At 40.8% G+C, this 15038-nt stretch overlaps 1 protein-coding gene across 8 annotated transcripts in view; it reads left to right on the forward strand.

Moving 5' to 3' along the window:
- Nucleotides 1-276: 276 nt before the first annotated feature.
- The window catches only part of cc2d2a (coiled-coil and C2 domain containing 2A), a 50535-nt gene continuing 35773 nt past the window's right edge, over nt 277-15038 (forward strand). For 3 of the 8 annotated variants that reach the window (XM_057841610.1, XM_057841611.1, XM_057841612.1), the window contains exons 1-11: nt 279-578; nt 679-763; nt 3587-3640; nt 3737-3817; nt 3901-4021; nt 7436-7527; nt 7593-7685; nt 7755-7835; nt 7937-8119; nt 8249-8408; nt 8479-8615. In XM_057841610.1, coding sequence (XP_057697593.1) covers nt 559-578; nt 679-763; nt 3587-3640; nt 3737-3817; nt 3901-4021; nt 7436-7527; nt 7593-7685; nt 7755-7835; nt 7937-8119; nt 8249-8408; nt 8479-8615 — 1107 coding nt within the window. In that variant the 5' untranslated portion in view covers nt 279-558. Of the gene's footprint in view, nt 579-678; nt 764-3586; nt 3641-3736; nt 3818-3900; nt 4022-7435; nt 7528-7592; nt 7686-7754; nt 7836-7936; nt 8120-8248; nt 8409-8478; nt 8616-11746; nt 14067-15038 lie in introns of those variants that run through there. The other 5 variants (XM_057841608.1, XM_057841609.1, XM_057841613.1 and 2 more) reach the window with 4 other exon arrangements.

The raw sequence follows: 15038 nt of genomic DNA on the forward strand, positions 1-15038 counted from the left end.
ATTTATTACTTTTTTCTGTGTGTTTCAATGTTTCGTGTTTTCCCGCCTTCAAACCATGACTACCGTACATATTTAGCATGTTTGTAATTATGTACCCGCCCTTTAAAAATCAAATAATACTATTCTTTAATGTTCATTAATTTTCAACTAATGCGCTTTTCGCTTTCCGTAGTAAAAAAAAAAAAATTGGCGTCGTGTCGTTACTAGGCAGCGGAAAAGAAGCATTTGTTATGGGCGGGTTATTTGACACAAAATCCAATAGCAGAGCGTTTACTGCTGACAAACAGATCAATACAGCCAATAACAGCGCTTATTTTGTGCGACGTCAGAATTCCAGCCAATGAGAGTTCTCATTGTACAAAACGTCACTATGTTGTGGAAAAACCGGGGATTAGCAACAACGCTTAAATGTTTTATCCACAATGACTTGAAATTAAATTTGTATTCTGTAATTATAACATGGAATACAAACGCCTTTTAAACAGTTCCAGTGAGAGGACCAACCATTTGCGATGTATTAAGCACATTTGAACGTCAAAGACATCCTTTCCCGTCGTCATGGCTTCTCCGGGTGCGAGGTAAAGTTGTTGTTAGCATGATTTTAGCTTGATGCAAGAATGCTAGTTAAATGTTAAGCTAACGATAGCTCTCTAACAATTTATTATTTTTATTTTACAGCGCCATACGAGATAAACTACGAAAACAGCGGCGGACCTTGCAAGAAACATTCGTCAAACTCAAACATGAGGGCGACGACGAACAGGTCAAGTTGCATAAAAATACTTCCATAGAGTAATAGGTGGTTTGTTTTTTATGAAGGGTGGAAATTTCATTGGAAGAATTCGATGTTCATGTATATACAGATGATTTCTGAAGAAATTATTGCTGCTAATTAATGATATAGTATTATTTTTGGTCCGATATTTTCTTCAATAGAATTTGTTTTTCTCGCAAGAAAAACTCAGTTTCATATTTTCAGTCCATACGCAGTTCAGTTTTTTGGTTGTGTTTTCGTCAGATTTCAGTTTTAGATATAGTTCTACCAAGTTTTTGTGTGTTTTTGAATCAGAGCTTTGTAAAAAAAAAAAAGACAAATTCAGCATTTTAAGAAATTAGTCCAACTGTATTATATTAATTTCTGTCCGTTTTTGGCTTGTTCTTGACAGATTTGTTTTGTCATCATTGTCACATTATTAAAATAATTCGTCACGTGTTTATCAGTTTTTTTTTTCCCTATAGATTTGTCAAGGCTGTCTTTTTATGTAAATGCAATTTTTTTTTGTCAGATTATGTTATGATTTGTTAAGTGCTGCAACGATTATTCGATTAACTCGAGTAGAGCTGTTCCGACTAGTTGACGTTGTCGACGTCATTGATGACGTAAATACGTCGACGGACAAAACGTACCGTGGACGGGTAATGACGGGTTGAAAAAAAATTTACATGCGGATAAAGTTTAGAATGACAGGCTCTCGCGATTCAAGCGGTTGTTACTGGCACCCCCAAGGGGGCCGCTGTTATTTCTATGTGACCGGCATTGTCAGATTGAGCAAAGAGGAAGAAAGTGGGCGAGCGAGAGAGAGGGAGTGAGATCGGTGAGTTGGGAAAGTGCGCGGGTACCGCGGAGTTCAGTCGCTGCACCCCCCCCCCCCCCCACACACACACGTTTTTATTTTGGTCAATAAAAGTAGCCAAAAAGAGCCATCTGACACCTCTCGGTGTTTTTATGCACGCCGCCGCCTTCCTGAGGAAGAAATCGGACAAACCGACAACAAGCCAAGTGAATCGCCGGTTCACTCTTCACTACGGAGAGGAGTTGAAAACACCGCCAATTACCAAAAAGGGCAGAATTGGTGACACGTGAAAGTGGCATTAAGCCAAAAAAGCGGACCAGAATAGCCAGAGCCAGGAATTATTTCAAGGAAAATATGGAGGATGCCACTGTGTGTACTCTTTGCAAAGGTGAGCTTGCATACCACGGTAGCACGTCGGCTATGAACGAACACTTGAAGCGCTGGCACCCAGGTGTGTTTCGGAAGACAACAGGAAACAACAAGCTAGCAGATTGTAAGTCCATACAACTTTCTAACGATTTAAAAAAAAAAATGGAAGTTACCTTTATCTGCGTCGTATCAACGTGCATTTTTATTTAATAAAATAACTAATATAGATATTTCATAATTATACAATATATTTTTTAATTATTATTAAATTTATTAGGATCATGGAAGCTCCCACATTGTGTATATACATATAGTAATATACTATATTTAAATAAATAAATACTATATATTTAATTTTTGTTACTGTGAGTATGTGCGCCTCTGATTCAAAATAATTGTAATATTTAAGTGTGCCCTCTACTTCATCTATTTTCAGGTTAAAACAAACAAAAATTGAACAGTTTTTCCCCTCCCCCAAAAATGCAGAATGCACACCAGAAAAAGCATCTGAACTCACACAAAGTATTCTGAAAATGGTTGTCCGAGACATTGCAATTCATTTTAACATTTAGAATGACATACCACAAAAAGAGTAAGAATTGTTTTGACTCCTGTTAAAGAGGTGAAGTCTTAGTGTTTCCGTTTACATTTTTTTCGCACTAGTTAATGCCGGCAGCATTTGACCTCATTGTTTGTGATTTATTATTGATATTTATGTTATTTATTTATACGTTAATAAAGAATTTAGGTGTTCCAAAATGTTTTTTTGTGAATTAATAAGCTTCAACAAAAATGTCATTATTAAAGTAGTAAAAAAAAGAAATTAATAGATTAGTCGACTAATCGTAAAAATAGTCGGCGGACTAATCGGGAGGAAATTAGTCGTTTGGGACATCCCTAAACTCGAGTGATTCAATTAGAAAAAAAGATTCTAATAAAATGTTGCTGCTTCGAGTATTCGTTTAATTAAAGTGGCGTTGTAATGGTTTGTTTTGAAAGTGTTTGCATTTAGTTTTATTGATTTGGGTGGATACACTTCCCTCTAGTGGCAACAGTGAATATGACATAACTCATTTAACATGGCTGAATCCAGCTGCTCCCTGTTAAGACCAACATAAGGTCGATTTTTGCTTGAGCTAATGTGTTTTTTTTTTTATGCATTCGTAATTTTGTTTACTGGTATATTTAGCTGTTTTTGTGGGAATGTGAACAATTTGTTAAGAGCATTGTAAAAAAGCATTTAAGCTAATGGACTTTTGCTATGCAAGTAAGCCAATTGTACTCTTGTTGTACTAAGATCCTCATTTATTATTAATATTTTTTTTAATATCGTTTGACGCTAAGCTCAGGCATTTTAATTTATTTTTTTAATCGAAGTTCAATCCTTAATGTCTGGAAGAAAAACTTCAAACAAATTTTACTTTGTATTTGCATTTAATGCTCTTTTGAAAGTGCAATCTTAGCAACATTTATTCTGCAGCCCATAAAATGTTCCTAATCTAATTCCTCGATTATTCCAACTAACTAGTTGATAGATTATTCAACTACTAAAGTAATCGATAGCTGCAGCCCTAGTTGTCAGTCAATGCTCAGGCATGTTTCAAAAAAAGCGTGTCTAACGTGACTCAACATGTTCTTTGCAGGCTCTGGTGCCGTCCTCCGGGCTGAGTGAAGAGTCGCAGCACTCGACAATGAATGTACGTGAACGATTTTTATGTATTCCAGTATCTTCAGAGCGTTCAGAACTATTTTGTTTAGCATGCTAATTCTTGGTCTCACGTCTCGTGACGCAGGAAACACAAAGTAGCGAGGATGATCCTGGAGAAACCTTGAAGAGAACCTTGAGGGCGCAGAGACAGATGAGAAGGAAAAAGGTTGATCTTGGTGTTGACATTATATTTTTTCCAAAGATTATGAACGGTTAATAATAATGACTTCCACGTTGTTGTTTTCGCAGCTGTTGGAGAAGCTGTCCGCCCAGAATTCCCCCGTTGAGGACATTGAGGAAATACCCAGTGTTCCTCTCCACAGTGAAGATGAAGGCACGGGAAAGATATCGAAGGTCCCTTCACTTACAAGTAGGTCCTGATCGGCAAAAATCCTCCCAAGATCTGATGTGTGCTTAAATGAGTCGCTCCTTTGAATCAGGGCTAAAAACGCTATTGTTTTTACTAGAGTCAGTGTATTCAAGTGCCACTGTTGTTGAAATATTTAATTTTGTGTTTTTATTTTAATCTCCTGTTTTATTTGTTTTTTAGCTAAATTGTATCTTGCTTATTTTCATGTGATGTAAAGCACTTGAATTGTGCTATACAAATCAATTTGCTTTGCCTTCTAAAGATTGTTACTAGCTGAAATGTTTAGCCTATGGTAATATTACAGTAAAAAACATGATTTATGATTTATATGGAAATTAAATACATCTTACCTAAATACCTTCCTACAGAGCCTACCTACCAAACCTAACCTATCATTCCTAATCTGACAGACCAACTGATTTACTCTACTCTACTCTACTCTACTCTACTCTACTCTACTCTACTCTACTCTACTCTACTCTACTCTACTCTACTCTACTCTACTCTACTCTACTCTACTCTACTCTACTCTACTCTACTCTACTAATTTAATCTAATCTAGCTAGCCTATGTATCCTATCGAACCTATTTATTTGCCCACCTAGTCTACGTTACTCTACTCTGCTGTGCTCTCTACTCTACTCAATTCGACTCGACTCGACTCGACTCTACCTAGCCTACCCATCCTATCTATTTACCTAGCCTACTATCCTCTGTAATCTATCAACCTATCCTACCTAATCGACCTAGCCTATTTATCGTATCTAATCTATCTACCTAGCCTACCTATGCTATCTAATCTATTTATTTACCTACCGAGCGACCAAATGACCTACCCTACCTTACCCTTTCCTACTCTACTTTACTCTACTATACTGTACTTTACTGTACTGTATTCTACCCTACCCTAGCCTACATTACCCTACCAAACCTAAACCCTACCCTACTGTACTGTACTGTATTTTACCCTACCCTACATTACACTACCCTACCAAACCTAAACCCTACCCTACTCTTCTGTACTGTACTCTACCCTACTCTACATTACCCTACCCTACCAACCCAAACCCTACCCTACTCTACTGTACTGTATGCTACCCTGCCCTACCCTGCATTACACTACCATACCAAACCTAAACCCTACTGTACTCTACTGTACTCTGCTGTACTCTACTCTACTCATCTATTCAGCCTGCCTATCCTCTCTAATCTAGCTACACTTCCTTGCCAATATACCAGCCCACCTATCCTATCTAATCAAGCTACTTAGTCTACCTAATCTAACATATTAACCCTATTTTATCTACCTACTTACCTAATACCCACCTAGCCTACTATCCTCTCTAATCTATCGACCTAGCCTATCTATCCTACCTAATCCACCTAGCCTACCTATTCTATCTAATCTACCTAGCCGATCTGTCCTATCTAATCAATCTACCTAGCCTACCTATACTATCTAATCGATTTAACCTACCTACAGTGCCTTGCAAAAGTATTCAGCCCCCTTGAACCTTGCAACCTTTCGCAACATTTCAGGCTTCAAACATAAAGATATAAAATTTTAATTTTTTGTCAAGAATCAACAACAAGTGGGACACAATCGTGAAGTGGAACAAAATTTATTGGATAATTTAAACTTTTTTAAAAAATAAAAAACTGAAAAGTGGGGCGTGCGATATTATTCGGCCCCCTTGCGTTAATACTTTGTAGCGCCACCTTTTGCTCCAATTACAGCTGCAAGTCGCTTGGGGTATGTTTCTATCAGTTTTGCACATCGAGAGACTGACATTCTTGCCCATTCTTCCTTGCAAAACAGCTCGAGCTCAGTGAGGTTGGATGGAGAGTGTTTGTGAACAGCTGTCTTCAGCTCTTTCCACAGATTCTCGATTGGATTCAGGTCTGGACTTTGACTTGGCCATTCTAACACCTGGATACGTTTATTTTTGAACCATTCCATTGTAGATTTGGCTTTATGTTTTGGATCATTGTCCTGTTGGAAGATAAATCTCCGTCCCAGTCTCAGGTCTTGTGCAGATACCAACAGGTTTTCTTCCAGAATGTTCCTGTATTTGGCTGCATCCATCTTCCCGTCAATTATAACCATCTTCCCTGTCCCTGCTGAAGAAAAGCAGGCCCAAACCATGATGCTGCCACCACCATGTTTGACAGTGGGGATGGTGTGTTCAAGGTAATGAGCTGTGTTGCTTTTACGCCAAACATATCGTTTTGCATTGTGGCCAAAAAGTTCAATTTTGGTTTCATCTGACCAGAGCACCTTCTTCCACATGTTTGGTGTGTCTCCCAGTTGGCTTGTGGCAAACTTTAAACGAGACTTTTTATGGATATCTTTGAGAAATGGCTTTCTTCTTGCCACTCTTCCATAAAGGCCAGATTTGTGCAGTGTACGACTGATTGTTGTCCTATGGAAAGACTCTCCCACCTCAGCTGTAGATCTCTGCAGTTCATCCAGAGTGATCATGGGCTTCTTGGCTGCATCTCTGATCAGTTTTCTCCTTGTTTGAGAAGAAAGTTTGGAAGGTCGGCCAGGTCTTGGTAGATTTGCAGTGGTCTGATGCTCCTTCCATTTCAATATGATGGCTTGCACAGTGCTCCTTGAGATGTTTAAAGCTTGGGAAATCTTTTTGTATCCAAATCCGGCTTTAAACTTCTCCACAACAGTATCTCGGACCTGCCTGGTGTGTTCCTTGGTTTTCATAATGCCCTCTGCACTTTAAACAGAACCCTGAGACTATCACAGAGCAGGTGCATTTATATGGAGACTTGATTACACACAGGCGGATTCTATTTATCATCATCGGTCATTTAGGACAACATTGGATCATTCAGAGATCCTCACTGAACTTCTGGAGTGAGTTTGCTGCACTGAAAGTAAAGGGGCCGAATAAAATTGCACGCCCCATTTTTCAGTTTTTTATTTGTTAAAAAAGTTTAAATTATCCAATAAATGTTGTTCCACTTCACGATTGTGTCTCACTTGTTGTTGATTCTTGACAAAAAAATTAAATTTCATATCTTTATGTTTGAAGCCTGAAATGTGGCAAAAGGTTGCAAGATTCAAGGGGGCCGAATACTTTTGCAAGGCACTGTACCTATACCCACCTACTCTACGATACTCAACTATAATCTAATCTACTCTGCTCTCTAATCTACCTACCTACCTACCTACCTACCTACCTACCTACCTACCTACCTACCTACCTAGCTAACCTAACCTAACCTAACCTAACTACAGTACCTACCTACAGTACCCTACCTTACCCTATCTACCTAACATACAATTACAAACCAACCGACTGACTTTATCCACCTATCCAACCTAATATAATTTCCCTAACCTACAGTATCTACCTAATCTAAAGTGACTACTGAAAAATGCCATTTACGCACTAGGCCTGGCATCCAAAGCCCCAAAGAGTCGCGCCTCCCAACAGTCGGACCGCTTTGTCACGCGCCGCTTGGAGGAGAAGCTGAAAGCAGCCAGGGTGAGCGCCGAAGTTATTTTAATAACATACAGGAAGGGAAAGAATGTGTTAATCGTGTTTTATAGTCACAAGGCGAGAGTCTCCGGCTCCAGGAGGCGTCTGTGGTCGCTGCCGGGCGCCGTCGGGACAGACCGAAGGTCACGAGGTCCGACAGAGAGGTCAGAAACGAGTTTGAGTGACGGAATAAGTGCATCCGAGGAGATTTCATTTCTTCTGCTCTCTTTCAGGTGGATTCAGACGCCGATTCCTCTCAGTTCCTGCCTCAGGCCGCTAGTACCAGAGTGAAGTTTCGGGGACCAACCGAGCCAGTAAGACTGGCACTGAATGATCTGGAAGGATGGCTGCGGATGAACATTCTTATATCGCAAATAATATCGTACTGAGAGGTTCCTATCCCTATGTCGAACAGGTGGAAAGGAATCGCGTGACCGCAGATGAAGCTTACAACTTCTTCACGATTAACTTCGAGGTGCAACCGGAGGAAAAGACGAGCAAGAAAAGTCGAAAGTCGAGCAAGGAGCGCAAACGAGAAGAAGCCCAAGTGCAGGAGGAGGAGGACGAGGAACGCAGCCAGGACCCAAGCCAAGACCACGTAAGATGAGAACCTAATAGATTAAGGCTAGCACAAAGCATAATTTTCATTAGTCGACAGTAGAATTCTATGTCTATCAGCACCAATGAGTTCATCGTGGCAGACATTAAAAAACATATTCCCTTTTAGGACGAAGACGAACCTCTCGTGCAAGACGAGGACGGCAACGTCTTCGTCCTGGAGCAAACGTCCAAAGACTTCCTGGAAGTGAAGAGCGCCGAGTACATCGGTCTACGGGCATTTGCCGTGCGCCACCGCCCGCTCATCTTCACGCCGAGTTCTCGGACGGGTACGGACTTCCGAACGAATTTACGATCACGCAAAACTGAATCGTTTCGCCGATATGTTTCGCATCACAGTGCCGACCTCAGCGAAATTACCGGAGAACATGACGCCTCGCTACCTGGAGGATGAGGGGCTCTACGTAGGCGAACGGCTGACCGTGTCGCCCTCCAATGAGAACATTTTGGAGAACCGCATTTTGAGAATGGAAGAGGTGAGGCTTTGTCTTTCACAAGTGCGTCTTTAAAAACTAGGAAATTGAATTTCTGGAGGGATTGCAAGTGATGGTTTGTTCTCCCATGGGTTCCTTCCTGTAGATTTTGGGGCCGTTCATAGCCATTTACTGTACATTTTGGACCATTTTCTGTTAATTTTAAGGCATTACTGGTTAACTTCCTGTTCATTGGTCACTTCCTGTGGATTTTGGTGCATTTCCAGGTCACTTACTGTTGGTTTTGGGGTATGTAGTGTCACTTTGTGTTGATTGGGGACCACTTTCTGATGGTTTTGGGGCATTGCTGGGTCACTTCCTATACATTTAGGGTCACTTCCTGTACATTTGGGGGCCTTCCATAATCACTTACTGTAGTTTTGGGTCATTTCCTGTTTATTTTAGAGCATTCATGAAATTAAAAGTAATAATAATTGACCACAGCATCATGTCCATTAGCCTCCCTCTCTGTGCACCAGCAGCAACACACACTTAGCCACTTGGCTTAGCTTACTTCTACAGCACTTTAGCATAGGCTTGCCACCCGTCCTTTGAAATAAGGAACCGTTCCGAATTGGGTGTTAGAAGTTGCGTTCCATATTGAACCAATACGGAATATACAGTGGGGCAAATAAGTATTTAGTCAACCACCAATTGTGCAAGTTCTCTTACTTGAAAAGATTAGAGGGGCCTGTAATTGTCAGCATGGGTAAACCTCAACCATGAGAGACAGAATGTGGAAAAAAAACAGAAAATCACATTGTTTGATTTTTAAAGAATTTATTTCCAAATTAGAGTGGGAAAAAAAGTATTTGGTCACCTACAAACAAGCAAGATTTCTGGCTGTCAAAGAGGTCTAACTTCTAACTAGGTCTAACGCGAATCCACTCGTTACCTGTATTAATGGCACCTGTTTTAACACATTACCGGTATAAAAGACACCTATCCACAAACTCAGTCAGTCACACTCCAAACTCCACTATGGCCAAGACCGAAGGGCTGTTGAAGGACACCAGAGACAAAATTGTAGACCTGCACCAGGCTTGGAAGACTGAATCTGCAATAGGTACAACGCTTGATGTAAAGAAATCAACTGGGGGAGCAATTATTAGAAAATGGAAGACATACAAGACCACTGATAATCTCCCTCGATCTAGGGCTCCATGCAAGATCTCACCCCATGGCGTCGAAATGACAACAAGAACGGTGAGCAAAAATCCCAGAATCACTCGGGGGGACCTAGTGAATGACCCACATAGAGTTGGGACCACAGTAACAAAGGCTACTATCAGTTACACAATGCGCCGCCAGGGACTCAAATCCTGCACTGTCAGACATGTCCCTCTGCTGAAGAAAGTACATATCCAGGCCCGTCTGCAGTTCGCTAGAGAGCATTTGGATGATCCAGAAGAAGAATGTGAGAATGCGTTATGGTCAGATGAAACCAAAATAGAACTTTTTGGTAGAAACACAGGTTCTCGTGTTTGGAGGAGAAAGAATACTGAATTGCATCCGAAGAACACTATACCCACTGTGAAGCATGGGGGTGGAAACATCATGCTTTGGGGCTGTTTTTCTGCAAGGGGACCAGGACGACTGATCTGTGTAAAGGAAAGATGAATAGGGCCATGTGTCGAGAGATTTTGAGTGAAAATCTCCTTCCATCAGCAAGGGCATTGAAGATGAGACGTGGCTGGGTCTTTCAGCATGACAATGATCCCAAACACGCAACCAGGGCAACAAGGGAGTGGCTTCGTATGAAGCATTTCAAGGTCCTAGAGTGGCCTAGCCAGTCTCCAGATCTCAACCCCATAGAAAATCTGTGGAGGGAGTCGAAAGTCAGTGTTGCCCAACGACAGCCCCAAAACATCACTGCTCTAGAGGAGATCTGCATGGAGGAATGGGCCAAAATACCAGCAACAGTGTGTGAAAAGCTTGTGAAGAGTTACAGAAAACGTTTGGCCTCCGTTATTGCTAACAAAGGGTACATAACATAGTATTGAGATGAACAAATACTTATTTTCCACCATGATTTGCAAATAAATTCTTTAAAAATCAAACAATGTGATTTTCTGTTTTTTTTTCTCCACATTCTGTCTCTCGTGGTTGAGGTTTACCCATGTTGACAATTACAGGCCTCTCTAATATTTTCAAGTGGGAGAACTTGCACAATTAGTGGTTGACTAAATACTAATTTGCCCCACTGTAGATACACTGTATACAACGTAAATCCAGTAGAATTTTTTATTGCGTACCTGGTATGGGTGACAATAGTTAAATAAACCTTTGGCTCTCATAGGCCAAAATAGTGCTAGATTTGTGTAATTAAAACATGTCTAATACAAGCCCAACAGTCAGAAGGTAAAATACAATGAATGAATCATGAATAGTTTTTTTAAACCCTGAGTTTTGGCTCTCAAAGGCCAAACAGAGCAACTTACATGAATTTAAAAGTAATAATAATTGACCACAGCATCCTGTCCCTCTATTAGCATCCCTCTCTGTGCACCAGCAGCAACACACACTTAGCCACTTAGCTTAGCTTACTTCTGCAGCACTTTTGAATAGGCTTGCCACCCGTCCTTTGAAATAAGGAATCTTTCCGAATTGGGAATTGAAAGTTGCGTTCTGTATTGAAGCAATACGGAATATACATAAATAGATACATTTGTATGCATTTTAGGAGTTTTGGAGATGGCCCTTTTTTTTTGACGCCTGTACGGCTTTGGTCGCGAAGTGAGCGTCCCTTATTTCTCTTTCTGAAACGTGGCAACCCTACTTTGGAAACAGGTCTCAAATTACTGCAACATTTCTTTCAGTAGAAGACAATAAAAGTAGACGATGAATGAACTGACCAGCGATTGTTGCTCTGGTCCAGCCCCCTTTCTCTTGGTAACAGTTGCTGCTGTTGCAGCCTCAAACTCTATGTGTTCGTTCACATGTTTCGTCTTCAAATGTTTTATCAGGTTCGTGGTATTGAAACTGGACAATTTAACACCACCTCTCCAAAATTTCAGGCCGCAAATCTTGCATGCAGCCATTGTACTCGACGGAGATCTTTCTATGCTGAAATATTTCTCATAGTTTGTTTTTCCGACATATGAGAAATCTGCCCCGTCAAGGGAATAGTTACCTTTCTTGCAGACACCATATAACTGTCTACATTAGTCTAACACATTCATTATAGTAACGCATTTGACCGTAGTTTGAGGGACGTCACTCCATGCCCTTTGACACACTAAAGTGGATCACCTTATCAGCCCTCGCCTGACAAGCGAAGGAAAGGACTTCAACAACTCTTCGATGGGGCCAGAACGCTCTCGCCCTACCAAGACAACAACTTGATAGCGCGGCGCCTTAGACGTCAAGACATGCATCAGTTGCCGTGTCAACCACGTCCTAGCCACGAAGGATGACGCACGAACTTGACCGCACAACCCCCAGGCCCGCCTTCCGTCCGGCCTACTCCACCGGAGCTTTCAAAAGAGCGAACAACGGTCGCTTCTCGGGGACATTCTGATATATCCGTTGTTTTGCGGACCTTGGATCCAACATTGCCTCTCCGTCGTGTTTTTCCTTGTTTTTTGATCATTGTTGACGAATAAATTGTCAACCTGTTTTCGGGGAGCCTTCTTTAAACCGTTCAAAATGGAATCAGTACAAAGGGTTAACACCGGAGTGAACGCACTGAATTTGGTCTCGCCGGCTGACTTGCTGTGGTGGCGCCATCTGGCTCGGCTGTCGCTGTTCCGGCGGCTTGGCCGGGGGGCCGAATTCCTTCACCCGGCATTGGTTAAGAGTGGCTATTGGCCCGCTCTCATTGGACTGGAGCAGGTCAATAGCGATAGCTGCTTGGCGTGCAAAGTGATCACGTGTCATCACACAACAGAGAGTGTAGTGAGCGTCAGGAGCAAAAATGGCTGCGGTGGAGTCTTATAATACTGGACCGGTAAATGGTATCGGCACCCTCTTTGGGTACTCACCGATACTACCAGCCGATACTGGTATCGGTGCATCTTTACTTAGGATCAATTTCTGTTGATTATGGACCGCTTTCTGATTGTTTAGGGACATTGCCAGGTCAATTCCTGTACAATTTCGGGCTTACCGTAGTCACTTCCTGTACATTTTGGATTATTTCCTGTTGATTTTAGGGCATTCCTGTTTCACTTCCTGTTCATTGGTCACCTCCTGTGGATAATGGTGCATTTCCAGGTAACTTCCTGATGGTTATGGGCTACTTTGGGTCTCTTTGTTTATTCTGGACCACTTTCTGATGGTTTTGGGGCATTGTCGGGTCACTTCCTATACATTTCTGTCACTTTTAGTTCATTTAGGGTCAGTTCTTGTTTTTGTGCCTTGCATAGCCACGTACTGTACATTCTGAATCAGTTCCTGTGGATTTTAGGGAATTCCTGCTTCATTTCCTGTCCATTGGTCACTTTATGTGGATTTTGGTGCATTTCCACGTCACTTCCAGTTGGTTTTGGGGCACCTAGGGTCATTTTCTGTTGAGTCTGGACCACTTTTGATAGTTTTGGGGCATTGCCAGGTCACTTCCTGTACATTTCACTTCCTCTACATTTTGGGGCCTTCCGTAATCACTTACTGTACATTTTTGGTCATCCCCTGTTGATTTTAGAGCATGGCTGGTTCACTTCCTGTTCATTGGCCACTTCCTGTGGATTTGGTGTATTGCCAGATCACTCCCTGTTGGTTTTGGGATTCTTAGGGTCACTTTCTGTTGATTACGGACTGCTCTCTGATGGTTTTGGGGCATTACCAGGTCACTTCCTATACATTTTGGTCACTTTCTATTTATTTAGGGTCACTTCCTGTACATTTTGGGTCATTTCCTGTTGATTATAGGGCATTACTGGTTCACTCCCTGTTCATTTTTTTACTTCCTGTGGATTTTGGTACATTTACAGGTCAAAAACATGATTAATTTCACACTACATAAACAGTTATTACTAAGAGTGTGACAATATCTCGATACAGCGATATATCGCGATATTTTGCAACCCGATGGGTTATCGATATGCTCCCGCCAAGAATCGATACTTTTATTTAACATATTTGCCATACAATGGAGTATGGATGCTGTAAACTGCTCAATGTTTGTTGAGCAATTCCTTGGCGGTCCACAAGGGGCGCTCGGGAGTGGCGGTGAGGGTAAAGTGCGCACAAGTTGTCTAGAGAAGAAGAGAGGCAGCTCCTAGTGGGTTGAAAAAATAAAAAAGCTCCGTGAGAACGGTGGAGGAAAAAATGAGAAAAATATTGCCACAAATCACACATGGGGACACACTTTAGATTTTACACCAACAAGAAAGGAAGTAAGGTGAACAAGGACTTTGCTGTATGCAACAATTGTCTAACAAAAATAAGGTTCACTGGGAGCTGGTGACGAAGGGCACACCTGATTTCTTCCCTGCTTCGCATTCATCACTTGAGGTAAGAAAGTTTTGCAATGTAATTGACTTTTTAATTTACATGTATTATTTTGATGACATTTGGTGTTGAATGATGTAAAATAAACCAGGACCCTAAACTGGATGAAAATGAATATCGAACAAGCCCACATGAATTTACCGATTTATTTGATAACCAATTTCCATCTAGTTTACTACACAAACTGTTATTACTGTCATTTTGATACAATAAGCTATAAAAATGGTTTGAATAGGTTCCAAGATATATAAAGTGATGTGCATGATAATTAATGTAGCCTACATATTAAAAATAGGTAATTATTGATGTCGCCTACATATTAAAAATAGGTAATTATTGAATTTTTAATTTCAATACATTCAATTCATATTTTTTTTAATTCAATACTACCAACACACACAAAAAAAATCAGGATTTCAACTCAAACGCTAAGAAGTAGCTAATATTTTTGTTTTATTTTGTTGTTTTTAAGGTGAGGAAGACTGTGACTGAGCAAGTCTGACATCTTAAATGCTGAAGCAGATAGCGGAAGTGCTCAAACCAAGCAACAAAGTTCATATACGAAGAAAAGACCCACCAATTTTATCATTGCCCCACTCCAAGCTCAACTGCTGACACCTACGGCACTTTTATTAAATTTATTTTTTTAAAGATTTAAAACTTTAAAGAAATTAAGGGTGCCATTCATCATGATCTCTCCAAGCGATATCAGTGGTCGTGGTTGGTTTCCTCTATACGTGCAGGGGCACCATTAGCAGTAGATTTATATTTTACAGCAATGTTGCACAGAAAAGGTGTCACTGTTTAATAAATGACTTAAACAGTATTTTTTCTATTTTCAAATATCTTTTTTTTTTTTTTTTCCGTTTCAACAGTTGTATCGTAGAATGTCATGTATCCAATTTCTGACCAATATATCGATAATCGCTGTATCGTGATATAATCGTTATCGTGAGCCTTGTATCGCGAATCGTA

Source organism: Corythoichthys intestinalis, chromosome 7 (assembly GCF_030265065.1).
Source record: "Corythoichthys intestinalis isolate RoL2023-P3 chromosome 7, ASM3026506v1, whole genome shotgun sequence".
NCBI lineage: Eukaryota > Metazoa > Chordata > Actinopteri > Syngnathiformes > Syngnathidae > Corythoichthys > Corythoichthys intestinalis.